General features: G+C 37.1%; 1 protein-coding gene across 6 annotated transcripts in view; it reads right to left on the reverse strand.

The window, feature by feature from the left end:
• The window catches only part of CCDC85A (coiled-coil domain containing 85A), a 199,985-nt gene that overhangs the window by 17,847 nt on the left and 154,195 nt on the right, over positions 1-27,943 (reverse strand). For 5 of the 6 annotated variants that reach the window (XM_032292076.1, XM_032292079.1, XM_032292078.1 and 2 more), the window contains exon 3: positions 23,761-23,837. The exons of the other annotated variant lie outside the window; for it this stretch is intronic. In XM_032292076.1, the coding sequence (XP_032147967.1) occupies positions 23,761-23,837 (77 nt within the window). The remainder of the gene's footprint in view (positions 1-23,760; positions 23,838-27,943) is intronic. 6 annotated transcript variants of the gene reach the window in all.

Genomic DNA, 27,943 nt, shown 5'->3' on the forward strand with positions numbered 1-27,943 from the left:
TTAAAGGTCACCTTGGCAAACGCTTTCCAAGAGATTCTTGTGCATAAGCTTAGAAATGCTGAGACCTTCTTGCCTTACTCTAATAATAATATTTAGTTGGTTATATCCAAAGAAAAGTACATTTTTCACTTAAATTAACTAAAGAACCTATTCAATACTGATTTAAAATAATAAGTAATTTCCTGGATTTGTAGTCATTCATTTATTCACTTAACAAAATAGTAACTATCAGAGGTGATACTGCATGCAAAGCCATGTAGATATCTATTAGAAGAAATTTTTGTTGAAAGAGAAACACAGTGAGTTCAAATCACAGACTCTGGTGTCATACCACCTGAGTTTAAATTCTTGATCTGACTCTTATGAGCTGCATGACTTTGGACAAGCTATATGACCTTTCTGTGCCTTAGTTTCCTCATCTATAAACTGTGAGTAATAATGGTAAAATGGTATGGTCACTCTATGGGTTTGGAAACTTATATGGAAAGAACTCTTAAAATAGCGTCTGGCCCACATAAGTGCTCTATAAGCATTTGCTGTCATTATCATGAATGTTTTTGCTTTGCTTGTCAACATATTTTGTAACTTGTCAATTTATGTCCACATGTTTATTATTGAAAGTAGCAGTTCTCAGTGGGGGTGGGGGTGATTTGGCCCCCAAGAGAAAACATCTGGCAAAATGCCTGCAGACATTTTTACTTGTCAAAAGTATGTAGTTTCTACTGGCATTTAGTGGGTAGAGACCAAGGATGTTGCAAAATATCTTAAAATGCACAAGACAGTCCCCTCACAAAGAAAGGATTATCTAGCCCAAAATGTCACTATAACTGAAGTTGAGAAACCCTAATTTAAGAAAGAGAACTATGTTGGAAAACTGCAAAGCAAAATTTCAGGTGACAGCTGTGTGGCAGATTTTGCATATGAGGACATGTTACTCATAGGATTTGGAGCTTGAAAGGATTTAGAAGGAAACTCCTTAAGCTTCAGCCCTCGAGTGGTCTAAGTATAAAGGCAGCCACATTTCCACCCCAAAATAAGAAATTACTCTAACAAAAGAAACAGAATTGAAAATACCCATATCATCCTTCTATAACAACACTGGCAGAAAGAGAATATACTGTGGGCAGGTACAGGGCAGTGGTCCAAAGAAAAGAGTTCTTGAGATAGAGACATATAGTATGCTTGAGTACCTTGAAAATCGTGACACCAATCCCACATAGAGAATACAATCGGCAGAAGGGGCTCCGTGGAAATTATGGAGGATCATAAAGCTTCGTTAACAATTTGCTGTGCAAAGATTCTGCCCTTAACTTTAGGCAGTCACATAAGAAAAGAATAAAATTGCCAGCAAATAGAAGTGGGGACCCTGGCACATGAAACATCTCAGTGCCAATGAGAGCATTATGAGATAATCACAGAAGATTAAATAGATGAAAAGATAAAAGGGAGATTAAATCATAAAAGATAAAAGAAGTAAGGAGTCTGGACCAGGACGTGACTACTCTCTCCACCACATGGTGAAAGGTTGTAGCCTACATACAGACTCCTCAATGGGCAGAGGACTTCTTGAGGGCGTGTTTTTGATATAACAGCTCTCAATCACTAAGCTATTACCACTACCACGTTAGGACTACGTTAAGCACTGTCCATTAAAAGATTACTAAAACTGGCTAATCTGAGCTCCTAAGATACTATCCGTGAACATTCAAAATATAGAAATAATTCAAACATCTCGATAGCAAGAATAACCCGACTGAAAAAAGAGCAAAGGACTTGAATAAACATTTCTCAAAAGAAGACATACAAATAGCAAAGGGATATATACAAAACTTCTCAACAGTTCTAATCATGAGAAAAATGCAAATTAAAACCACAATGAGATATCACTTCATGCCTTTCAAAATGACTATTATCAAAAAGACAAAAGATGAGTTGGCAAGAATATGGAAGGTGGGGAATCTTTGCACACTGCTGATGGGAATGTAAATAACTATAGCTATTATAAAAAACAGTATGAAGTTTCCTCAAAAAATTACAAGTAGGACTACCATATGATTCAGCAATCCCACTGCTGGATATACATTAAAACTAAACAAAATCAGTATGTCAAAGAGATATCTGTACTCCCATGTTAACTGCGGTGTTAGTCATAGTAGCCAAGAAACAGAAACAACGTAAGTGTGTATGAATGGGTGAATAAAGAAAATGTGCCATTCTATATACAATAGAATTCTAGTCAGCCTTAAAGATGAAGGCAATCCTGTCATTTGTCATAACATGGATGAACCCGGAGGACATTATGCTAAATGGAGTAAGTCAGGCATGGAAAGATAAATACTGCATGTATCATACTCACATATGAAATCTTAAAAAAGTTGATCTCTACTTAGAGAAGAGAAGGGTGGTTACCAGGAGTTGTGGGGATTGGGAAGGAGGAGGAGATGTCCACCAAAGAATACAAAATTTCACTTAGACAGGGGGAGTAATTTCAAGTGAACTACTGTACAGCTGGTGACTATATGTAATAATATATTGCATTCTTGAAAAATGCTAAAACAGTGGACATAGAGTGTTCTCACCCAAAAATGATAACTATGTGAGGTGATGCATATGTTAATTAGTTATATTAAATCATTCCACAATGTATATATTCTTTAAAACATTGTGTTGTACACAGTAAAGACACATAATTTTATCTATCAATGTAAAAAAAAATGTTTTTAAGATACTAATTGTGGGCCTGGTGATGTTTTCAATAATTTATACCCCAGAGTGATTTTTCTTTCTTTGGGTCCCAGAAGTATCCTATTCATAATAGCCAAGAAATAGAAACAACCTAAGTGTCCGTGAATGGGTGAATAAAGGAAATGTGCCATCTATATACAATAGAATACTATTCAACCTTAAAAACAAAGGAAATCCTGTTTTTAAGGCTGAATAAAAATTTTAAGGCTGCTTAACATGGATGAACCTGGAGGACATTATGGTAACTGGAGTTCTATGCACTCATTCTTTAGCTCCTGGGTTGCAGAGAGATCCAGATAATCCTAGGGAGGATCAGTTTGGTTGGAGTGGCTCAGCAACCTTCGAAGGAATTGGATTGGAAGCATGTTAATATTAATAACTGATACACATGAACTGCTACACACCAGATTAACATCAACTCTGTGCTCACTTGACCTTCTCCACTCCAGGCACATAACTGTGGCTGCAACCAGCACGTAAAATTTGTATCTACCCTAATAAACAAATGAAAGTAATATTAATTCACACGTCCCTCATTTATTATGCCAAATAATGGCTGAGATTGATGTCTGCAGAGTCACAGTGGATGTGGTAAGCAGCTTCCATTCAGAGGACCTAAAATCTTGGGCTGCTGACATGTGCAGGAAAAGAAAATCAGTTTTACCTTCCTGTAGTAGAAGGTCGTGAGGCCCAGAGCAGCAAGAGCTGAGTCTGACATGACATTCAGCAGTCACATGGGGAATCTTCCACACCATAAGGAGGATCTGAAATTCTAAGTGGAGCCACAGATGTAACAGGAACTGATTGGTGGTGGACAGATTGATCTGTTAATAGTGTGGAGAATGATTTGGGGGGGCCAGACTAGCTGAGATGAAGTTCCAATTATGGGATCAACAAAGAAGCTGAAGGGAAAAAAATAGTACTTATTGCCTACACTGGAAAATAGCAGAAGAAATGAAAAGGGCAATATTGACCGATTAGACGGCAAGACCCTCTGAGCTTCAGTGTCTATCGGAATGTAAGCAGCGAGGCTGAAGGAGTTATCCAGGATGACTCTCAGCTTTCTGGTTAGGTACTGGCTAAATGGTCATGCTATTAACCAGGATAGAAAATACCCGGGGAAGTAATAGCTCTAACTCCTTCATCAGATTTTTTAAATCAAGATCAGAGAGATGATTAATAATGCAAAGCCCTGATGCATTCTCCATCACAAATACCCCCCAAAAGGTTTTCTTCTGACATCTGAAATAGGAGAGTTTGCAAAACATTTAAATTTCAAATGATTTTAACTTCATGCAGTGCTTACTGTCTCATTGAAGAAAATATCTCTGCAAACAATAAAATGTTCTTAGAAGGAAAAGAAAATAATTTTGAAATATCTGTTACTCCAGGTAAAACTTACTGATATAGAAATATAGTCCCCAGAAAAAAATAATATAAAATGAAAGTAATTACAAAAGGTTAGCAGGATGCCTTTTTACAAAAATTACAAAGGGCAAACCCCAGGAAGAAAAGAATTAATACCTTTTGAAAGGGCTAAGACAACAAACACCTAGTGTCTCTGTAGCTAGAGTGACAGCAGACAAAGAGTAACAATGAAGGCCTGGTTGAAAAAAAAGAAAACAGAGGCCGTTAAACAATACCTAGGAAACACAGGCAACTGGTTCTAGGCAATGAGCCTATGTGCTTAATACCTGACCTTTATTAACTATAAAACTCCCAGCAAGAAACTCTGAAATTCCTACAGAAGAAGACTGATATTTCTAAATTGCCCTTCAATCAGGCTGCTACTAAATAGTAAAAGATTATAGCATTGTTGTTGAGAAGAACATATCTGAATACTTTCAGGTGTTGGGCTTATTTTTAAAAAGGAAGAAAACGAAAGCACAAGTAAGAGAGTGTAAGGGCATGAAACTGAATTGCCCGTACGGATGCAATGGCAAAGAAGTAACGCTAATTAACATTGCATCTGACTTGCAGACCAGAGCCGATTAAGGGTTGTGTCAAAAACCTCAGCATGCTATCAGGGCCCAGTGGAACACATGCACAGAGCTAGAACCCCAGGAACTAAACAATGACTTAAATATTTGCTGAGTCAACTAAGAAATAGTATTCCACTGTGAGGCAGTGTTTGCTGCCCTGGTTTTGGCAAAAAGAAGGACCTTAAGTTCTTCGATGAGTCTTCCAGTATGTGAAGCTCCCATGCAAAATGAGAAGGTCAAGACAAGAAAGAAGTCAACAGAGAATCAAGAAGAGTCAGCTTCGTAGAAGGATAGCTACCTGTCTTGGATACATATCAATAATATAAACAAGCACAGCTACCCATTAGGCTGTAGGTCCACCCATACCACCTGCTGAAAGATCTTTCATGGAGCGTTAACAATGATCTTATGCTTAAATGTTTATAAAAGTGAGAGCAGCCAAAATGAATCCAGGCAGTGTAGCCTCTGCATACTTGGTAGTAATAAAATCTCCAGCAGAGAAAAATGAAATCCACCATCAGTGAAACCATCATCAGAGCACAAAAGAAAGCATGAACTCTTATTGTCACAAACAGCTCTTACTGGGAGGGAAGAAAATAACAAGATTTTAAAAATATGTTTATCTGTGCCCTACCTTCTTACAAAAAAAAAATTATGATGGAAAACAAGATTTTTGATTCAAAATATATATGCACTCATTTAAGTGAATCATATTTAAAAGGATAAGTCTAGGACATATAGAGGTAAAACAAAATATAAAGTATCTTTGCAGAGTCAGTCCATGAAGTAAGTTCCGAAATCATCCATACCTCTGGGATACTGAAAAAGCTAAATGGTGCTGGGAGCAGTGGCTCCACAACTGTAATCCCAGCACTTTGAGAGGTCACAGCAAACAGATAACCTGAGATCAGGAGCTCGAGACCAGCCTTGCCAACATGGCAAAACTCAGTCTCCTCTAAACAAAAAATACAAAAATTAGCTAGGTGTGGTGGCACATGCTTGTAATCCCAGATACTTGGGAAGCTGAAGCAGGAAAATCACCTGAACCCGGGAAGCGGAGGTTGCAGTGAGGTAAGATCACACCAGTACACTCCAGCCTGGGTGACAGAGTGAGACTCTATTTAAAAACAAAAAAACAAAAAACAAAAAAAGGTAATTGGGTCTCTCTCTGCAATCCACATTTGGCTCCTTTCTTCTTCACTCTCTTTAAATCTTGGGGTTCCCAGGATACAGTCCACAATTCTCTTTACTTTTTCTCTCAACATTCATTCACAGAAGTTCCCATTTGGTCCCATAGTTAAATATATATATTTCATTCTTCCAAATTTTTTGTCTCCAGATCTGTTGTCTCACCTGAGTTTGAGATGTACACATCCGACTCTATGTGGCATCTCATTGTTGATGTCCAACACCTCAAACTGACTATGTCCAGAATAGAACTTGATTCCCATGCACCTCATAACCTGTTCCTCCCAGTCTTGCCTATCTCAATAAACGGTACCACCAATCATATGATTGCTGAGATCAAAATCCAAGGAGTCATCCTCAATTCTTCCCAGAGCTGCCACTGTGTACCACCCCAGGTTGCCATTCACTGCATAGTCTCTTAATAGTTCCTTCTGGGGCTGTCAGTGCCCAACCTATGGAGCCATATGCAGTCCCTTTCCTTTACAGTCCACATCCCAGCACTCTTAGCTCTACTCGAAAACATGCTGTGAGTCTAACCCCTCCTCACTATCTCCACTCCACCACTTGTTCAAGCCACTGTCAGCTCTTAGACTACCAAGCTAGCTCCCTAGTAAGTGTACCAACGTGCCCTCTCCCGGTCTCTACCTTCTTCAATCTGGTCTCTACCCAATATGGAGAGTGATCCTTCAAAAATGTGAATTGATGATATCACATACCTGCCCAAATCCTCCAATTGACTTCCATCGACTCATATCCAAATCCACACATTTGAGCTTGGTTAACAGAGCACACAGGGTCTTCCTGTTTCTCCAACTTCATCTCCTATTATTGTCTACCTTACTCACTCTGTTCGAACCACATTGGCCTTGCTCCTGTTTCCGAAACATGTGCCTAGTTCACTCCTAATTAAGGCTTCTATCTTTGCTGTTCCCACTTACAGGAATACTCTTTTCCATGCCATACTTTTATTCAAGTCTCTTCAGATGAGGGGCCTTTTCTAAATATTCTCCCACTCTAGTCACTCTCTTATTCTATGCCCTGTTTTTGTTTTGTTCATAGTGATTACCTTTTTTGGGTAATGCATTACATATTTATGGTTTTGAAAATAATAATCTAGCTACAAAAATGTAGGCTGCATGAGACAAAGGCCTTAACTCTTTCATTCGAGACTGTATTCTCAAACAGTATATGTGTATAAGAGATTCTCAAAAAGGTTCAAGGGGTAAAAGATTAAATGAATGGCCAAGGCAAGCCCTCAGCCTTCCCTGACCTACAGAAATTCTACTCGCTATTTTTAAGGGATGCTTCACTTGTGCTAAGAAAAGCAGTGAAAGCCCACTAATTATCTACTCCTGAATAAATATTATTTATTCCAACAATAAATGTTAACATTTCTCATTCCAAATAGCAAGGTCACTGCTTCTGTCTAGCCTATATGAGGTTCTGTGGATAAAAAATAGTAGAGGTAACTGGAAGAAAAAATGGTTTCATCTCATCTCTCCATACAAATTTTGACCACAACTATTGTCACAAACTAAGTCTTCTTGCTTAACACGTTTTATTTTTTCTAAAGTATCTGGGTGATAGGAAGAAAAAGGCCAAATTTTTGAGAGCATTACCCAGGTAAAGGTAACCCTTAACACATACAGCCAAAACGTTCTGAAAAGGTAACAGAAAAGTTCTGAGTGACACAGTAAAGCTTTAGGAAAGGCAACATTTTAAAAGAAACTTAAAAACTAGAAATTTTTCCAATAGTATTATCCTGAAAAACAATCTGGTTAACCAGTAGTAAGCTCCCCAAGGCTGATTAGAGATGTCTTTTTTTAAAAAAGTGAAAAGTATTTTTGCTAACTCAAGAGAGAAATGACCCAGAGACTAATGAGCTCCATAAACCACTCACTGCCTGACCCTCAGCAAGTCACTTGTCCTCAACGCTAAAATGAAGAGACTTATCAATTAGCTTCACGTGGCAGCTGTAAAGGGAGACTAATAAGCCTGATTGCAAAGCATTCTGACAACATTAAGTGGTGCAGGGAGGTTTTGAAAATTGCCAGGTCGACATCAGTCACTGACCAAGCATCGAGAATGCATTTGGTTAATCTTTTTTTTTAAAGTGCATTTTATTTTTAATTGACCAATAGTAATTACATGTATCTATAGCATACAATGTGAACATCACATTGGCTAATCTTTTTAAGCTCTCTTCCACTATTTGGCTCTTCTCATGTCAGTCAGTCCTGGTGACAAGGACAAGTAAGTAAGGATTCTTCTCACTTTCCTCTAAATGTTGTCCTGACCCACAGAAAACATGCTGAAGATGTCAACTAGCCTTTGTTCTCCTCTGTTCTTTCCAAAGTACCTTGCAGATTCCCAATGAATAGATGCTGCAGAAACAGCCAACCAAAAAACTTTCACTTTTCCTTTAAAAGAACACATACATATTGGCTAAAAACCACATATATGACATAGATCATGTGAAGGGAGAATATTAATATGAAGAACCTGAAAAATGCAGAATTCACTTACTTCCTACTTTTTTTCTGCTAGTTTCTCCTTTTTTCATGAAATGCCCTCACTTAAGAGAAAAGGGAGATTGATTTCTGACTCCTTCTTAGCCAGAAATGGTTTTCTTCATCCATCGGTAAACATAGATTTAGCATTTCACTTGTCTGTGAAGGTCTATATAGAAATTCATGTTCCTTTCAAGCTGCTGCCTAGGTGGTATCTATTTTAAAGATAAGCCTGTGCCATTTTAGTTTCTTACCAATCTCTCTAAAACATGCAAGAATCGCCAAGGCACAAAAGTAATATAATCAGCCACTCACTAAAGAGCACCTACAGTCACCATAGATATATGTTTCAGAAAAGTACAAATTTCCTATTCAATGATATCACAACAATTGTCCCTTCTATGTGGGAGGATCTTGCCTTTTCAAGTCAAATGCAAGCATCCTGGTTTCCAAAAAGTTTTCAGCCTAAAGCTAAGAGATTTCTTAGAAAAAAAAAATGCCTTGCCTCTTGCTCAACTCCTCCTCTGTTTTAATCGTGGCACGCTTCAAATCCCAGTACTAATAACTCAGGACAGGTTTTGGGATGACAGGACAAAGAATTTGAACTAATGTCAATATAAGTAGCAAATACTTACTGGGAAAGTATTTTTATAAAGTTTTTATGTACAAATGAAAACTTATGTAACAATATGAGAGGTCAATGTTTTAAAAAGACAGTAATGTAAGAGATAACCCGGAGTCATGGATGAATAAATTATTTTAGTGTCACACAGGGGTCAGCAAACTACTGCTAGAGTTAAATCTGGGCCACTGCCTATTTTGTACATAAAGTTTTATTCTAATAAAGCAACAACTGTTCATTTACATGTTCTCTGTGGCTGTCTTCTGTTCTTTTCACACTACAAGGGCAGACGTGGGTAGCTGAAGCAGACCATATGGCCCATAAACATGAAAATATTTACTACCTGGTTCTTTGCTAAAAAAGTTTGCCAACTCCTGGTATAGATAATAAAGAAGTCTTTCCAGATTGGAATAGTCTGGGACACTTCTGGAGAAGGAGACAAGGTGCTTCAACAGAAGCTGTAAATGAACCAGAAAATAAGTGATAGATACACAATGTTCTTTCCTGAGTAACTGTTTATTCGGAGGCTAGAAATTTCTTAAGATTTCTAAAAGGATAAGACCTCCTCATGCTGGATAAATCATTAGAGCAATGAAATTTCACGGTAAATATCAAAACAGATGGACTAGAAACTAAACCAAGCCTCTTGGCTAAATCTTCATTCAGACCCCAATACTACAACAGAGATTTGTTTTGGCTGATGGTGGTGGAGGCAGTGGTAGGAATGCTGTTTTCACAGCTATCTTGCTTCAAGAGATGCCCAAGTGCCATGTGACAACTCTGAGCGAAATAGGAATACTGGACCAGAGGTAACAGAAAATCTGGACATGAACCTTGCCTCTACCCATTAATAGGTGACATTCTCTCACCTGCAAAATAGAATAAACATTGGGGGCCAGGGTCAGAATGGGAGTCATCATCAAGATAGACTCAGTGCTGGGCCAGCATCCAGGACCCCAGCTGATACTCAGGATGTGGTTAGTGCTTGAGACAGAAACAAAGCACAAGGTTGGAACTGGTAACACACTGGTCTCCATATTGTTCTCTGCACTGTCTGTAACCTGAGTTAGACCCAAATGTAAGGGTTAGAGACTCTTGTAAATAACCACCCTGCTCTGGCATAAGCTCTGTTTCTCACAGAAAGAAGGGTCCATTTCAGGCTGCAACCTCATCACTTAAAAGAAAAAATTAAAAAAATTTTAAAAAGCGGAAATGGACACTATCCCTTCCATGACCTACAATGCCTCTCCTTGGGCCCTAAAGACTTAAGGTACTGAACACACACTGAAAACCCAGTAGGACTGATACCTTCAAAAAACATTAACACAAAAGATGTATCTAAAATAAAAAGCATAGTTTAATAAGGCAATAAAAGTATTTAAAATCAATGTGATAAAAACACTGAATATTTTCAAATATTTTAAAGACCAATTATTACCAATAAATTATTATGGTATCATCTGCAGCCATGAGAAACTACCCCAAAGTACTTTTTATCTGGAATTGAAAGATGTCTTATTATGCTCTCATGACTAATTCTTAAGAGTTTTATTAAGATCCTGTGCATGGTGGGTATTTAAGTGAACATTTGAGAGGCATCCACCCCTACTTGCTCTCATGCCTAGCTTGACCTCTTCTTCAAGTGACAACAGCTCAGTATTACCAGTTTCCCCAACCAAAATAATCCTTTCCAATAAAATCAGTGACCAGAAGTCTGCATGACACACCTTATTCACAAGTGACTATTTAGGGCTCAATCTTAAATTGACCTCTCCAAAGTCCTTTATTTTTTTCTTGAGATGGAGTCTTGTTCTGTCACCCAGGCTGGAGTGCAATGGCTCAATCTCAGCTCACTCCAACCTCCGCCTCCCAGTTTCAAGTGACTCTCCTGCCTCAGCCTCCCAAGTATCTGGGATTACAGGTATCTGCCACCATGCCTGGCTAATTTTTATACTTTTAGTAGAGATGGGGTTTCACCATGTTGGCCAGGCTGGTCTTGAACTCCTGAACTCAGATGGTCCTCCTGCCTCGGTCTCCCAAATCCAAAGTCCTTTTCAACTGGCAAAGAACCTAGGCTGCCATCACCAACTATCTGACCATTTAGAGAACTTACTAACAAAAGCATGCGAGTTTCACTGGTTAAAGAATCATGTATTAAAATGGGAGTGTGGTAGAATTGGGAGTAGAATGTGAATGGGGCTGGTTCCAAACAAAAATTGCAAAATACAAAGTTGATGAAGTCCCCTTTGTTTAAAACTCTTTGTCAGAAATATTTCATCCACATTTTAACTGCAGCTTTTGTTAACTTTTGGCACTCAATACTTGCTAGGCACCCAAAAGCATAACGACCAATCACTCTCACACAATTTAGTTGTGATCAAATTTACTCAGTTAGATTTACTTCTGAGTGTCACTTTTATCTTTTTCTCTTATGAGATTTCTATAGTTATAGACATTAAATTTCATCACATATGAAAACGCTTAAATTTTAAAATATACCCCCATTTGACATTAAGACATACCTCCCTTAGGTGTCACAAACAATTGGTAAGAGCTTGGCTATTTAAAAGCCTCCCTTCTTAGAGCCAGCTTTTATGTAAGTCCAGAATGGATCCCATCTGGTCCTGGGTTTCTTAGTTATTTGTTATCTGTCAAACATTAGAACTCCTGCCTTGCAAGTTATTCTGTAGCAAGTGAGAGGCATTTTAGGTCATGAAAAGACAATACCCAGTTCCTTTACTTGCTGTACTACATTTGAGTCAGATTGACACTTCTTCTGTAATCTGTACATTTCTCAATCCGATCTTTTTCCTAACATAGTTGCTAAGAACAATAGCTAAATTAATAAAACTAACAAAAAATATAATCCAAGGGTTTTAAGTGAGGAGGTGAGCTGTATTATTTTACTCTTTTTTAAGTATAATAATTCAAAGGTTGCTTCTACACCACTAATCTATATTATAGAAGTTAAAATCGTGAAGAGAAAAAAATTCTGAAAAGAGCTTCATTATTGTGTCTCAATTAAGCATTCCTGAAATCACAAATACCTGAGATGAGTAAATTTTGGTGAGATACTATGACGTCTGAGGACAAGGAGTTCTCCCAAAGGTAAGAAACAGGCTAGCTAGACATGTGAATTAAGGAGATCAGAGTGCTTTCAAGGGGAAGAAAAATTCTGAATAGACTGTCTCTTGACCAATAGTAAGTATTCCTTCCCACCTCTATTTCCTAGGCTTACCACTGAACCCCTTACCTACTTTTCCTATGGGTTTGTGGCCTGGAATAGGGTAGAACCCAAGTAAGGTTAGGGGAATTTTCTCAGCCTAGAGAATATTGGAAAACTTGGGAGCTCCAATCCTAGGAGCTGTGGGGAATGGTCAGAATATCACTGCGGCAGCCAGTCAACAGCCAAAGTCAGTCTCAGGAAGGGTGAAGTGTGGGAACCCACAGGCCTAGACTTAAGACAGTAGGTGAAGACTTGTATACCTGATGGGGGAACAGCTCCCAAAAGCAGACTCATAGGGCCTGGGCCAATGGAGAACAATGTTATCATCTCTGTGACCCCAATCTGGTTTGGTGTGGTATGAGAAAACACAGTCCACTCAGTAACGCTATGTTTACAATTGTGGTTGGGCTCTTTTGAAAAGACTCCATTACTTATAGATGTTAGAATACTTTGTAGAATTTTTAAATTCTAAAATAAACCCTAAATAATCTTCTCGAAAGAACAACTTACCAAGCCACTGAAGGCCCTTAAGTAGTGAAACAATTAAGCTAAAGCTTATAATTCATTTAATATGCTCTTTTTCTTCATCCTGCTTCTCCAACATACTTTAGTTAGCATCATGTGTTTACACGCTAACAGGTTAGACAGGCTCAGCGGCACTCAATCTAAAAGATCATGTACAAGAGCTTCTTCTAAAGAGTAAAAGCTAAACTCATTACTGTCTCATTGTGTGCCTCCTACAATTCTTTCATTATGTCAATAAGAAAATCTAAAGAAAGGCCTCATCCACTTCTTGGAGACTATTTCAGATGCTTCTGTCTACAGAATGAATCCAATAAATCAGGTATCCTTTGAAAAAAACATTTTCTTCCTCTGTATATTGTTCTTTATGTGCACCACAAGCACAGATGACTTTGATTTATATGCAGCTTCCCTTTCATTACTCTCCTCAGTGTAGCTACACTGCAAAAAACTAATGTGTGAAACCTCATGCCTTTGTCGTCTCTTTGTCATAACAATTTATTTTGGCCAGTCTCAGAACTGAATTCTTGAAAAGTAGGCTACATTTTAAAATGAAGAATACCTATTGTTGGGTATAAATTAGACTTAGATAAAAGTTAATTTTTAGCATTTCCTATGTTAGCTTTCTCTTTTGTCATAATTTCTTAAATTCCCTCTGTGAAATGTTACGCCTCCTTTTATTGTATGCAATATGAGAAATGGCATGCCTTCTTTTATTATCTGCGACATGAGATATGTGGTCACTTTAAAATACATTTAAGTGTGATATTGTTAAAATTTTCACATTAGTTCATGAACTCAGGTGAGAATATCCTAAGTTCAGGTGACCTTTACCATTTATACCACCATTTAAAAGGCATTTTCTTCTCAAAATAATGCCTAATAAATAACACCACATCTCTTGAAAATAATAAGACTCTTTCTAGTTTGGCGCTCTCTTTAAAATGTTGCATTGGATTTAAAGGACAGCTTGGTGATCCTCACTGGGTATCATAGAGAATATGGCAGTGCCAAGAGCTCTGCATTCCCTGGGTAATGACCTGCCATGATGGCTGTACCAGCAATCCATCCGTACTTCCTGTGGGCTCCTCTTCACCAACTGGATACAACCAATTCAATCTTCACTGTTTTTCTCTGTCTGTTCTTGAATAAACCGTCCTTCATTCTGAGACTTGCTAGCTTTGCAAATGTGTAAGATATGCGCCCAAGCCCTTACTTACACCTGGTCTCGGAATGTTCAGGGCTGAAAGGAACCACACTTATGCATGAAGGAAACTCAGCTCTTTGGATCTAACCAGAGAGAAATCCACAAGCCTTTAAAACACTTATTTTATTTTTCAATATGTATATTGTTAGGGAAAACTAGTACTTTTATGTTCATTATATATGATTTTATATTATATATGATTTTATATAAAGAATAGAAAGAAACATTAAGGGGACTGCATATTATCTCTCCAAATACACATAAAACCAATACCGATTAGACTAATGTATGAGCATACTATCTGTGTATCTGATATGATCTGAGCCTTAAACATGCATGCCCATAATGGTATGTTATTTAAATAGATTTAATAGCTATCTAATGAAGTTTTATTAACTTTAGAATCCAGTGAGGTAGAGTAACCCCCCATGATGTAAGTAGGCATTTGTAAATTAAAGACCCAATATGGTGTAAAGTTGTTGTTTTAAGGAATCTGAGTATCAAAATAAAAAGAACACACCTGTCTTGTATATTCATTATACATAAATGCAAACTTTCTCTGGATAGTCATAGATTTGCAGAGCTGAGTAGGACTTTCCATATCACCTGTGACAACTTTCTTTTATAGACAAGCTTTAGAAGGCTTAGAGAGATTACGGTTGTCTACCTGGTCTAACAGCTAATTAAAGACAGAGCCAGGCAAAGGACTAGTTCTTGTAACCCCTATTCAGTGTTATTTCTAGAAATTCACAATGCCTCTTTGAATTACTCTCAGAGTCCAAAGTCACTGCTGACTCTGTCTCAGCTTCCTAGACATGGCTGCATTATGTCTTGCTTATTTTTCATACACTGACAGCTTTCAAAATGTAATTTAAGAAAGTCTTGCCAGGCGCATCTGGCTAACGCCTGCAATACCAGCACTTTGGGAGGCCAAGGCAGGTAGATCACTTGAGGCCAGGAGTTCGAGACCAGCTGAGACCCTGTCTCTACTAAAAATGCAAAAATTCGTTGAGCATGGCAGTGCATGTCTGTAATCCCAGCTACTCGGGAGGCTGAGGCAGGAGAATCACTTGAACCCAGGAGGCAGAGGTTGCACTGAGCTGAGATTGTGCCACTGTACTCCAGCCTGGGTGATACAATGAGTTCCTGTCTCAAAAAAAAAAGGAAGGAAGGAAGGAAGGAAGGGAGGGAGGGAGGGAGGGAACGAAAGAAAGAAAGAAAGAGAAAGAAAGAAAGAAAGAAAGAAAGAAAGAAAGAAAGAAAGAAAGAAAGAGAGAGAGAGAGAGAGAAAGAAAGAAAGAGAAAGAAAGTCAGTCTTAAATCACTTACGAATTTATTCACTTAAACCGTCTTATTGACAAAATAAGACGGTTTAAGTGAATATTTCTGATCTATATTATGTTTATATTTAGGCAACATAGATATTGCCTATATTATATTTATATTTGTCCACTTTATATGTAAAGGATATAGGTAATTACCAATCATTAGAAGGCACCAACTTTAATTATTAATGTGTCATGAGCATGTTTACTTTGCTCAGGCTACAGGAAAGAAAACATCAAAAAGTAGAAGATTTTTTAATGAAAAGTGCCTAAATCCCATTGTAGGAAAGGTCTCTGAACCATACAGGAGGGCAACTTAGTTTAGATGCTTCTTTTCCATTAGTCAGAGATGTAGTGACCTCCAATAGGAAATGGAGATCAAAATAAGAAGACTGCTCTACTGGGAATCACAGCATCTTTACAAGCTTCCTAGAGGCCAAGATTTCATTTACTGCTTTTTTGATATCATTCAATGATATTTATATTTAATTTAATTAACTACATTTCAAACTATACAATGTTTTCCACTTTCTGTGAGCCTGTTACCTTACCTTATTAGAAAACAGAAGAGTGGATTACAAGTGCCCGCCACCACGCCTGGCTAATTTTTGATTTTTTTGGTAGAAATGGGGTTTCACCATGTTGGCCAAGCTGGTCTTGAACTCCTGATCTCAAGTGATCTGCCCGCCTGACCCCCAAAGTGCTGGGATTATGAGTGTAAACCACCATGTTTGGGAGGCTGAGGCAGGACAATCACTGAAAACCCAGGAGGCGGAGGTTGCAGTGAGGCGAGATCACGTCACTGCACTCCAGCCTGGGCGACAGAGCGAGCCTCTGTCTCAAGAAAGACAGGAAGAGAAGGAAGAAGGAAGGAAGGAAGGGAGGGAGGGAGGGAGGGAGGGAGGGAAGGAATATAGAAGACTGTTTCATCTTTAACTTTATTTTTGGAATTATTTTGGATTTTTTTTAAGCAAAAGAAGAATAAAAAACCATTTCTACAAGTTCAAGGCAATATTAGTTTCTCTTATAATTCCCTTTCATTTTTTTTTCAAATATTCCTTAGTATTGCTTCTCGTATCTACATTTCTAGTTGATATTACTATACAGTCAAACCTAAGACTGATACAGTCCCATAATTTTTTGTGAAAAATTCTGTCAAGGACAGGTAACAATAATGCTATATTTTTATGGCTACTACAAATCAAAAAATGTTTTGAATGTACCCTACTATACCAGTGCAGATATAAAAAGACTACACTGTTAAATATGAATTACTGATAACATAGTCCCAAATAGTTCAGTACCTTTTAAAACATTCTATTAATAAGTTTAATCAGTAGCATGGCCATATTTTGTTTTCATTTCTCTTCCACCTATATTCTCTCATTAGAATGAAGATTTCTCATCACATATCAGAGATTCTCAAACAAGAACCCTCAGATATGAGGAAATCTCTGAGGAATGTTATGAACCCCCTTACTTTGAGAGCCTCCATGTTGCCTTAGACATTTTTCCTGTGAATTTCACTCTCTCTGACATTTTTCTCTGACAAACTTTAGCTTTTCCCTTAATCCAGTCTCCATTTATTTATGTTTTCCAGTATGATTTTTTTCTCCATAAATTTATTTTTCATATCTAATTACCTCTTTTATTCCAACACACCCACACCACTTGTGCTGCTCCCATCTGTCCCCTGAAAGCTCTATTGAACTACACATAAAAGCCTTTTTCCTTTAATTATATAAATTATGGCAATTTAGAGCAAACAGTGCTCCATAAGCACTATTCAACTGGTGGAGTCCATTTTTTCCCAAGTATGACTCCAGCAGCAGCCAATCCTTAATGGATTTAACTAACTTTTCCTATCAGTAGCATCCAGATTCTACACAGGTTGTGCAACATAATTAGGGTCGCTCTTCATGAGAAAAAAAAAGTATAATCCTGCACAAGTTTCTCCTCAGGAGTGCCAGAATGGTAATTTCTATGCAAATAACAGTTGAGGATTACCACCACTTGTTTTAAGGAGCCTGGAAAGCCTTACTCTATGACAGTTTTTGTACAACAGTTACAGATTTTTTTTTTTTAGAGCAATTCCACCCCTAAAAGAGCCATACATCTACAGCCCTATGAGACCAAAACAAACCAAAGGCAAAACAAAGTCAAAAAATGTGAAAAGGATAAAGAGGCAAAATGATTCATATCTAACTCCACAGCAAACAAGGAAACACACATAAGGGGAATCATGTGTCTGCAAGAAGCCTCCCTTCTCTGCCCCCTTGCTGGTAATTCTGCATAAGCAGGGAGGTGAGGTAAGGGAGGTCTCCAGAGATGTAGTGCTGGACCTGCGCTGTGTTGCCATGGAAGTGAGAGCTTGATTTCTTTAGCTTCTACGTACATACCCTTCTCAGCACTTCTGGCAACAGTGACAGGTTCTTTTCCTTTGTTCAGAGACTGCTCTGGCAACTGCCTTGCCTCTTTCCAAGGCAATGAAAGACTGCATTGCAAGGCCACATTGTAACCAAATTATTTGAGAGGGAGACTTTTCATTTCCCTTCTTAAAATTAGACTCTACTGTGTGTGCTAGCTCTACAGAAATAGAAACAGTTGCTGGAAAGGGCTCATTCAGGCGTGATCTGAGTTACTATGCCTTTCAAACAGTTTTGCAGAGCCACAGCCCATGTGCAGGCATGAGACAGCAGGCAGTGCCGGGTGCCTTTACGGATTTGGAAACTGGCTTGCAAATGTTGGCTTCAAGAGGTGGATGGTTTGTTCTGGGGAGGGTCTTGGGGGCACAAGGAATATATACTGCTTTTCAAGCAGATTAGTTAGTGCCAGAGCATTTGATCAAAAAGAACAGATTTCCCGATAGGATTTTTAACAAGTGTTCTTAATTGACTTTGGAGCTACAACAAGCTGCTTATTCACGTCTCTAGTCAAGTCTGTTTATGATGCAAAATCCCAAGTCAGCACAAAATAGGTGAGAATAGTTTAATAATAATAATTTTACATCAGCTTTACATCTGAATAGTAACTGATGTCTTAAAGGGTAGCGCTATTTATTTATAATAAAATCATCAGGTAGGTAGTCTATATTATCCATTTAAAGACATTTTCTAGTTTAACAGACTTCACAGATGCAGCACATAAACATATCAACTACGTCTGGATTAAAAAAATCTTTGTGACCATCAAAGAAAGGATAATGAAATGAGTAGAAAGAGCTAAGCAAGCTTTTTGAATTTGGGCTAAAAATCAAATTTTAATTTCAAAATTTCAATTTTTAAAACCGCTACTGTAACCTTATAATTTCCTCCACCACCCTCCTCCAGTTCACTCTGAACCAAAAGGCCCCCTCTCACCACATTTTGTCAAGCATGAATTTTCCATGCAGGGGTGGGTATTTGTGTGTATATAATAAACCTTTAGGATTCTCAAGTACTTTGGAGATGTGTCACGGAGAAGACCCTGTAAAGTGCATTTTTTTTCATTTATGTTGTATACCACGGTGTTAGGAAAAATTGAACATTTCTTGTCAAGCAGGGATAAAATAAATGTCTAACAAATCTCACATGCCTAAGCAGATCCAATGTTAGTTTTTAAGATAAATGTTTAAAAAAAACAAAGTTGACAATAAGATAAAAATAGGTTTATTAGCTTAACTACACTGAATCATACTAATGGTATGAACCGATTAAGGGAGGTACTGTGCACATGATGGAAAGAACATTGAATAGGGCCAGGTGCAGTGGCTTACCCCTGTAATCCCAGCACTTTGGGAGGCCAAGGGGGGTGGATCAGGAGGTCAGGCATTCAATACCAGCCTGGCCAACATGGTGAAACCCTGTCTCTACTAAAAATATAAAAAGTTAGCTGGGCATGGTGGCATGTGCCTGTAATCCCAGCTACTCAGGAGGCTGAGGCAGGAGAACTGCTTGAAATGGGACCTGCTCGGAGGTGGAGGTTTCAGTGAGCCGATATCACGCCACTTCACTCCAGCCTGGGCTACAGAGTGAGACTCCATGTCAAAAAAAAAGAAAAAGAACACTGACGAGGCCTACATCTTACTTCTGACCTTAGTTAGCTGCCTGACAGGAGGATGCTCCTGACCTCTGTGAACCCAATACACCTTGACTAAAAGAGGAGGTTATCCTGTATGACATGCAAGGTTCTACCCAGCTCTGGAAATTGATGATTCTTTATATAGAGAAAGCCTGTATTTATTTGTAAGTATGTGTAGAAGATAGGCGTGTCCCTATTTATTTTGATACAAAACTCCTTAAAACTACTTTACACCCTACTATGTCATTATTTTCAAATACCTACTTACATTATTGAGAGTGACATCATCTCACTGAATTCAAAAGTTAATAAAATCTCATAGACAGCAAGTACATTTATTTAAATAACAAACAATTTTTGTTTAAGGCTCACATCACATCCATATGCATGCAGTGGAACTGACAGCCAGTGAGCAGTTTAGCATTATGTGTATTATGTGTATTGTAAGAGATTATATGCAATTCTCTGAAAAATATTTAATTGTGATGTTTAAAAAAATGTTTCCATTTGTTTATGTGCTCAGGAAGAATATCCAAAAGTTCAAGTGACCTTTAACTATCATTTGTGCTAACTTTTAAGAGGCATTTTCTTCTCAATAATAATACCTAGCACATAATACAGCATTTTCTAAAAATAATAAGACTAGTTCTTACCTTAGGACACCTTTGAAATGTTGTATTCACAAACTGGCTTTAAAATACTGCTCAGTGATTCCTGTAGGACACAGTACACACCATGGCAGAGCAAGGAGCTCTACATTCACTGGGGATGACCTGCCACGGTGGCGTACAGAAACTCCATCAGCACTTCCTGTGGGCTCCTCTTCACCACTGGATAAAACCAACTTAATCTTCACTGCCTTTATCTGTTCTTGAAAAAACAGCCCCTCATTCTTGGACTTGAAAACTTCACATATGTATAAAACATGGGCCCAAACCTTTATTTACACCTGAGCCCACAAAATGTGAGAGCCAAGAAGAACCCCATCATTCACAAATGAAAAAATTGAGGTCTTTGCATCTAACCAGGGAGAAATCCCCAAGCATTTATTATACTCATCTTGTTTATTTTTAAATATTTATATTTTTAGGGCAAATTTGTGACTTTCTGTTCATTATACACAATTTTATATAAAGAATAAAAATGAGCACTGAGGAAGATTTCTTCCTCCAGGACAATGCTTTATGTAATTAGTCTATACTCTAAACTAAAAGCAAAAATCCTGGCTACAGCTTCAAAAGGTATTTTATATACTTGGGATTATATATACTTGCTATTTTATATACTTGGTATTTTATATACTTGGTATTATATATACTTGGGATTCCAACTACCAATTCTTACTTCTGTTTATTCAAAGACAAATGGACATGCATTAATAAGCTTGGGAGTGAAAAGGAATACCTTCTAATCGAGGCATAGCTAACAAACTTTTATAATTGAAAATCAAGTGTTCAAATATTGAGATTAATTTATGCTAGGATGTCAGCTTGTCTCATCGAATTGACCTTGCAAATCAGCTAACATCATAGTTAGAAATAGTTTCTGTGGGGAAATCTCATGACACATTATTTGTAATAGTATCTATAACATCTAAGAAGAAGTAATACAGGCAAATGCCTTTAATACCGCCTAAGTCTCAGTCTCCCACGAGAATTCTCTTTACATGATGCTCACCGTTCTGAGATCCATTTATTGTGCTCCATCCTAGGGTCTTACCTACTGTCTGCGTTCATGTTCGCTTGTATTTATAGGAATAATTGCAACTGGTACCTCTATTATGTCTCAGTAGTAAATTAAGGCACCACTCTCTGATATAGAAATTTAACAGAAATACTGTTTTTGAATTGACAAATCTGTTGCATTCTTTTTGCATATGGCCAATAGCATACTTCAAACAATGTGTTCTCTTTGCATTAAATTACTTTGACAAGTAAATAGCTGTTTAACTAAAACTAAAACATTGTTTTGCCATTTGTAACACTGCTGAAATGAGCAAGAATCTGGCATGGTATAACTGATACCACTTTTCTTTTGTAATGCTACTTATACTGATGGTGAATCCCACATCAATAACATCTTAGAATCGATAAAACATGATCTTTCTTAGCCATTTCTTGGAGAGAAAACAATGAAGCAAAACAAAATGAACCAAATCTTCCTTGGTAGCAAAACAGTAATGTATTTAAAAGGATATAACTGAACACTTTAAATTGAGTAGTTCTTAAATCTTGCTTAGTCTTAACTATGCAAGTACTAAGTATTCAAATATACATACACATATCAACTATAAAGACTCTTCTGATTTTCCTTCAGGACTTCTAACACTCACTCTTATAGATTTTTAAAAATCAACCTTGTCATCATTTTCACATTTGTTGTGCCTTTTATTTTTTTTTATAAGATGGCATACATACTATTATTTTGCTGTTTGATGTCAGCCTCAATTCCTTCTCAGAGGAAAACTAAGAAACAAAAATCATTTGGATTTTTTTTTCTATTTCTTTTACATTCCCAGTTGCCTGAGAAATGGCATAACCATGCATAATAAACTAACTATATTTTGTAGGTTTCTTTGTAACAAGTAAGAAGTTAGAGGTTTTCAGTTAAGAGCCTTAGCACAATTATACTGTGAATTTAAAATAAAAGGCAAAAAGGAACACAAAAAAATTTTAAAAGGAAAATAATGAAGAGCAAAGAAACAACAAACCCACCAGTAGTGTTTTATTTCATGACACAAATAACCTCTTCAGTCATCATGAATTTTAACACATGTACAGTTTGAGAAGAAAGAGAAATACAGAAGTCCACCTTTAACCTCAGTTTCTGTTACTTGTAGTCAACCAGGGCCCAAAAATATTGAATGGAACATTCCAGAAATAAACAAGGTTTAAACTGTAGGCTGTTTTGAGCAGTGGGATGAAATTTCATGCTGTCCTTGCTCCATCCCACCTAGGATGTATCCACACTGTCTATACTTCCTGCCTGTTAGTCACTTAATGGTCATCTCGATGATCAGACCAATGGTCACAGTAACTCAGTGCTTGTGTTCAAGTAACCCTTATTTTATTTAAGAATATAAATAAGTTACTAATAATAACTTTGTTATTAGTGTTGTTAATCTCTTACTGTATCTCATTTATGAATTAAACTTTATCATATATACTTATGTATAGGAAAAAACACAGTATTGTAGGGATTGGTGCTATCCATGGTTTCAGGTATCCACTTGGGGTGTTAGAATGTATTCCCCTTGAAAAACAGGGTACAACTGCTATAGGTTTATTTCGCTGAATCTCATGATTTCTGGGCAGACTGTTGGCCAATGGAAGAAAGAAAAAAGGCATTCTTATGTTCAGTATCTGATAGCGCAAATCATCATTAACGAGCAAACGTAGTTCAAAAACAAAAAAAGATTAAAAAGACCTAAAGTGTCTTTCTAAAAGATCTTTGTATTAATGTTCAAATTTCTTCTCCTGATATATAACCAGTCTTTGACATTTTATTTAAACTACTGCTTACTAGTGGTTTGTGGTATAATTTTCCCTTAGTCACTTATGAACTAGAAATAATCACCAGAATATAGAAAGAACCCTAGTGACTAATTCTTAGAAAACTTCTTGTTATAAATATTAAAATATATTATTGTCCACATGCTTGGAAAGGAAACCAACCTAGAATCAGATTTGTTCAACTCCTCAACAAAACATTTTCTGATAACCACCTCCACAAAAAAAAAAACAGCATCATTCTCATAAAGTTAACAGCCCATGGAAAGAATTTTATAAGTGAAATGTATGGGAAGACATTAAACATTCCGGAAAAAGTGTCACTTTACTTTAATAAGGGGAAAGAAATGAAGTCCCAAAGTAAAAATTGTCAATTACTGTCATTACTTTGTTGCACTGAAAGAGTTCAATTATACCACAAAGAATTTTAGAATGTACTAATTTAATTAAAACGTGAAACCTTCCAACAACCTACGGCTTTGGCTAGTTCAGAAATTAGCAAATTTTTGATTTAAATAAGGGTACCTTCCCTATATCCACAAACTACATGCATGATGTATATGAGTAGTGCTATCAGTGTGTCTTTATTTTCTACTTCTCATTATTTTATCTTTTTCCTTTGTTGTTCCTTTCAAAATTACTTCACATTCTCATTTCAGACATCTGCATCCTTTAGTTACACGTAGAAATCTGGATAAGATGATGGCCATCATGGAACATAATCACACTCTACATTGATGAATGGCTATTTACAAAATGAGTTCTATCATTTAAAAGAGAAAATGTCATCAAGCTTTTAAATTCCAAATAAAATGCTACAACTCAAATGGCACTGACTAGCTACGAGCTTCTGGAAGTCACCCACCTGGGGCAGCATGCGATTTTCTTCCTCCAGCTGTCTTACTCTTGCCTCCAGCTGCCTAACATAGGACAAGGTTGATTCTAAAATTAAAAAGAAAGAACTCACATTATACACACAGGTCTTGTTTGGTGTACTGTCAGGATATTTCTGGCTTGATTTATTCAAATCAGATAGTGACTATGTAGTCTGTTATTTAAAATAAGAGAAAAAAATTATTTCCCAGAAAAACAAGAAGCCACTGAAACTACAAACAGTTTTGAACAATTTTACAATGTTAAGAAATATTACACATGATACAAACTGGTATATTTACAGGTGGTAGTACACACAATTGACAGATGATTAGTATTAAGATTCTATAAAGAATTCTTACAAACCAATAAGAAAAGACAAGTAAAGGTATGAAAAATATTTCTCAGAAGTGGAAACACACAAGACAAATAGACCTAAGAAAAGCAGTCCAACATCATTATTAATGAGTAAAATCACACATACTTAGAACAGGGCAAAAATCAGAATTCAAACCCGGATCTAATACCAAAATCCAGTCTCTCCACTGCTCTAAGCCCTTTCAGCTATTTCTAATCACTAAGAATTGAGATATTTCAGAGTGAGACTTTTAAAAATATTTCTGAAATTTGATCCTCTTAAGATGGAACAAATCCCAAAGTCAAATCGTTTTTTATAAATCTTTCTTAAATGTTTAGTATTTCCTCTTCTGAAATAAAGTGTATTGAGGTCAATTTAAAAAAAAAGTATTAGAGAAAATTATAGGTGGTAAGACTTCAGGCCTTTGCACACCAACCAGCCTCAGAATAATAGGCATCTTGAAGACAATTCTACTTTCTTTTCTCCATATTTTGTACATTTTGAGTTGTCAATGAGTTGTTTCACATATACAAGACTATTTTGTAATGTTAACTGTAACCAAAATAAACTACAAAGCCCCATTTAAAAAAAAAAAAAACAAACTTTTTCAAACATCCAGTTCCCTTTATTTCCACCAATACAAATTTCAAGTCTTAAGAAAAATATTTGTCCTTTTCAAAAACCTATAGTAATTGACAGAAAAACGTCAAAGAGCTATTTAGAGTTAGAAGGAATTTTAACTGATTTTGGCTGACTGTGACAGAGATCCAAGTTTTTCACAAATTGTTACGTAAACCAGGGCAGACGTGAAATTAATTCTTGTCTTCATTTCTTCATGAGCTCAGGCCTGTGCTGAAAGCTCAGAATCATTATCATGCTTAGTCTCTGTTCCATACTGAAACTCTAAAGTTTACAGCTTTATGTCAGGAAAAGGGTTCACAAGTCAAGAAACGTGAAGTTTTATTTCTGGGAACAATCTGATAGTAACTCTGCTTCATTAAAGTGAAAATATTCAAGGTCATCACATAGTAACATAGTTGCAATTCATTCATTTTACAAGAACAAACATATTTCAGGTGCAGTGAAAGGTACACAGCAATAGAACTTCTCCAGAGCCCACTTCTGTTATGTTAGTAGCTAGTCAAACATGAGCAGGGCAGGAGAGAGCTCCCCTCAGCCTACCCACCAAGAATATCAGGCAACCATCAGGTGATGGTCAAGTGGTTGTTAACTGTCTCTCTAAAACAATAATTAGTTACAGCCACCACCACGGAAAGGTTGTCTCCCAGTAGATAGAAAAAAACCTGGTACCGGTGATCAGCAGTTTCCCAATAAGATCTCTGGAGTTGGGCGAGTGGGCTCAAGCATGGGCTAGGTGGAAAAACAGCAGGTTTGACTAGTATACGATGACTTTCCTCTGGGAATGCTAGACTGCTAAGGGAAGAATGCCTCAAGGTAGCATGCATACATCTCCAGTAAACACACTGTGCATGCTCCCCTCCCAAGTGCTAGCAGGTCACTGCACATACGGACAGCCCAACTCAAGGGAAGAATCAAGGGAGAAGGGACATGAGACTCCTGAAGCAGGCCAATGTATAAAACCCCAGGTCAAAAGGTCAAACAGTGCACTAGATCTCACAAGTTGCCCACCTGACCCTCTTCCAAGTGTACTTTACTTCCTTTCATTCCAGCTCTAAAGGTTTTTAATAAATTTTCACTCCTGCTCTAAAGCTTGCCTCAGTATCTCCTTCTGCTCATGCCCTTCAGTCAAATTATTTCTTCTGAGGAGGCAAGACCTGAGGCTGCTGCAGACTCATATGGTTTTGCTGTCAGTAACACTTCCATAGTTAATACTGAAGCAGAAGAACCTCTTCAGCGTTCATGTTCTTCAGCCTCAGACACACGAAAAGAGCAAGAAGCAATACGGTAGTGCACCTAAGTGTTTGGAGCCCCTAAGGATCCAAAGTTAGAAAAATATTGACGCCTGATCTTAAATGCTTCATAAAAACACAATTGTTTTCATGTGGAAATAGTTTATATGAACCCAATTCCATATTTGTGACCTCCAAAGCAATGAGCCAACATTTTCTTTTCTAAAATATATAATATCAGTCCTTAATTCATGAATACAACAATTAAGCTCATTTCTCACTAGTTTAGAGCAGGCCTGTTTTCCAAAATTGTATACAGAAAGCCCCCATCACTAACATTAACATGATGACCCACAGACCTCACACCATTGGAAAGGATTAGCTTTGAGCATTTCTCATATAATAGAAACACAGGTAAAGAAAATTGAAGACATTTGCTAAAGCTATCCTCTCATTTTTTTAGCTTAATAAAATGTTAAAACTCTGCTTTATGGACTCTTCCAAAGAAGGAAAAAAGTATGCAGCAAAAATGAATAGCAGAGTTATTGATTTCATGAGTCTGCTTTACTCTTGCAAATGAATAAGTGATTTGCAGATCATCAAGATGTGAATGTAGATTGCCTGATTTACACTGTTTTGCAAGCCCTGCTCTTTCCTCTGGAAAAACAACTACTTGATAAGGCCATCCAAGTGAAAAGTTGATCAGCAATATTCTATTTAAACCACACAAAAATAGTTATTTTCTTTTTTGTTCACAATTTACACCTTATCTTTATTGCTCCTATGATGCACTATCTCTAAGGCTGTGATACTTAAAGCAGATGAAAATACTGCAGAGATTGATTCAGGTGATCTTTGAAAAATGCTATTGAATGGAATTTGTTTTAATTCAGTGAGTATCTTCTGTCCCTTTATTTCTCTTTTCAAAATCTTTGCAGTTTATATATCTGATGTTTTCACCAAGTCTCTACCTACATTATGAAAGTATTATGTCACTTCAGGAAAAAAATGGGGCAAATTCCTGAGTTTGGAAAAATATTCTCTAACTCCCATTTTTAATGTTGAATTACAATAGATCATGTCTATATCTTTTTTCTAAAGCATTCACTGCAAATATGGCCTGGGACAAGAAGAGACAGAGAATATTTTTAAACACGTGAAACAATGAAAAACATAGCTTTACAGTGAAGGCAAGGGCAAAAATATTTTGAGTTCATTCATTCAACAAATATTTATTGTGTCACTGATTTGTGTCAGGCACTGTTCTAGGGTTAGGATGAAGATAAAGCCAGTTATTGCAAGCCTTAGTAAGTTTCTGAGAACCCACATTCCCTTTTAGATTACAGGTGTTTCAGAAGGTCCTGTTAATTGTTCCAGGCTCTTGGCCTCTGTTGCAATTATTACTTAACAATTAATGGACACCCGAACAAAAATTCACTTTTCCTGGGGGTAAAACACAAGAAGAACATCTGATCTACCTGTATAAATGAGAGTACTCAGGCTGTTTTGTTTTATTCAGAAAGAAACTGATTACACCATCCTTTAATGAGAGTGGAGTAGAAAAATACTTTTCTGGAATATACTGTGAGATCAGCATTGGGTCCCCAAGTCCCTACAGGAAAAGCCATTTAAAAAAATCCAATCCCCTAACCGTGACATGAGAAAAAATGAAGAAATACTTGTTTAGTTAAAACCTTAGGATTTCGAGGTTTGTTACAAATCACAGGTCAGCTGAGCCTGATTCATAGTGCATAACTAATAATTAGGTTTTTTAAACGTAAGCTATATTTTAAATAAAATAAAATATAGAAAACTTTTTTATTGCATTTTAGGTTTTGGGGTACATGTGAAGAACATGCAAGATTGTTGCATAGGTACACACATGGCAGTGTGATTTGCTGCCTTCCTCCCCTTCACCTATATCTGGCATTTCTCCCCATGCTCTC

Source organism: Sapajus apella, unplaced genomic scaffold (genome assembly GCF_009761245.1).
Source record: "Sapajus apella isolate SASKATOON/1434 unplaced genomic scaffold, GSC_monkey_1.0 scaffold26, whole genome shotgun sequence".
NCBI lineage: Eukaryota > Metazoa > Chordata > Mammalia > Primates > Cebidae > Sapajus > Sapajus apella.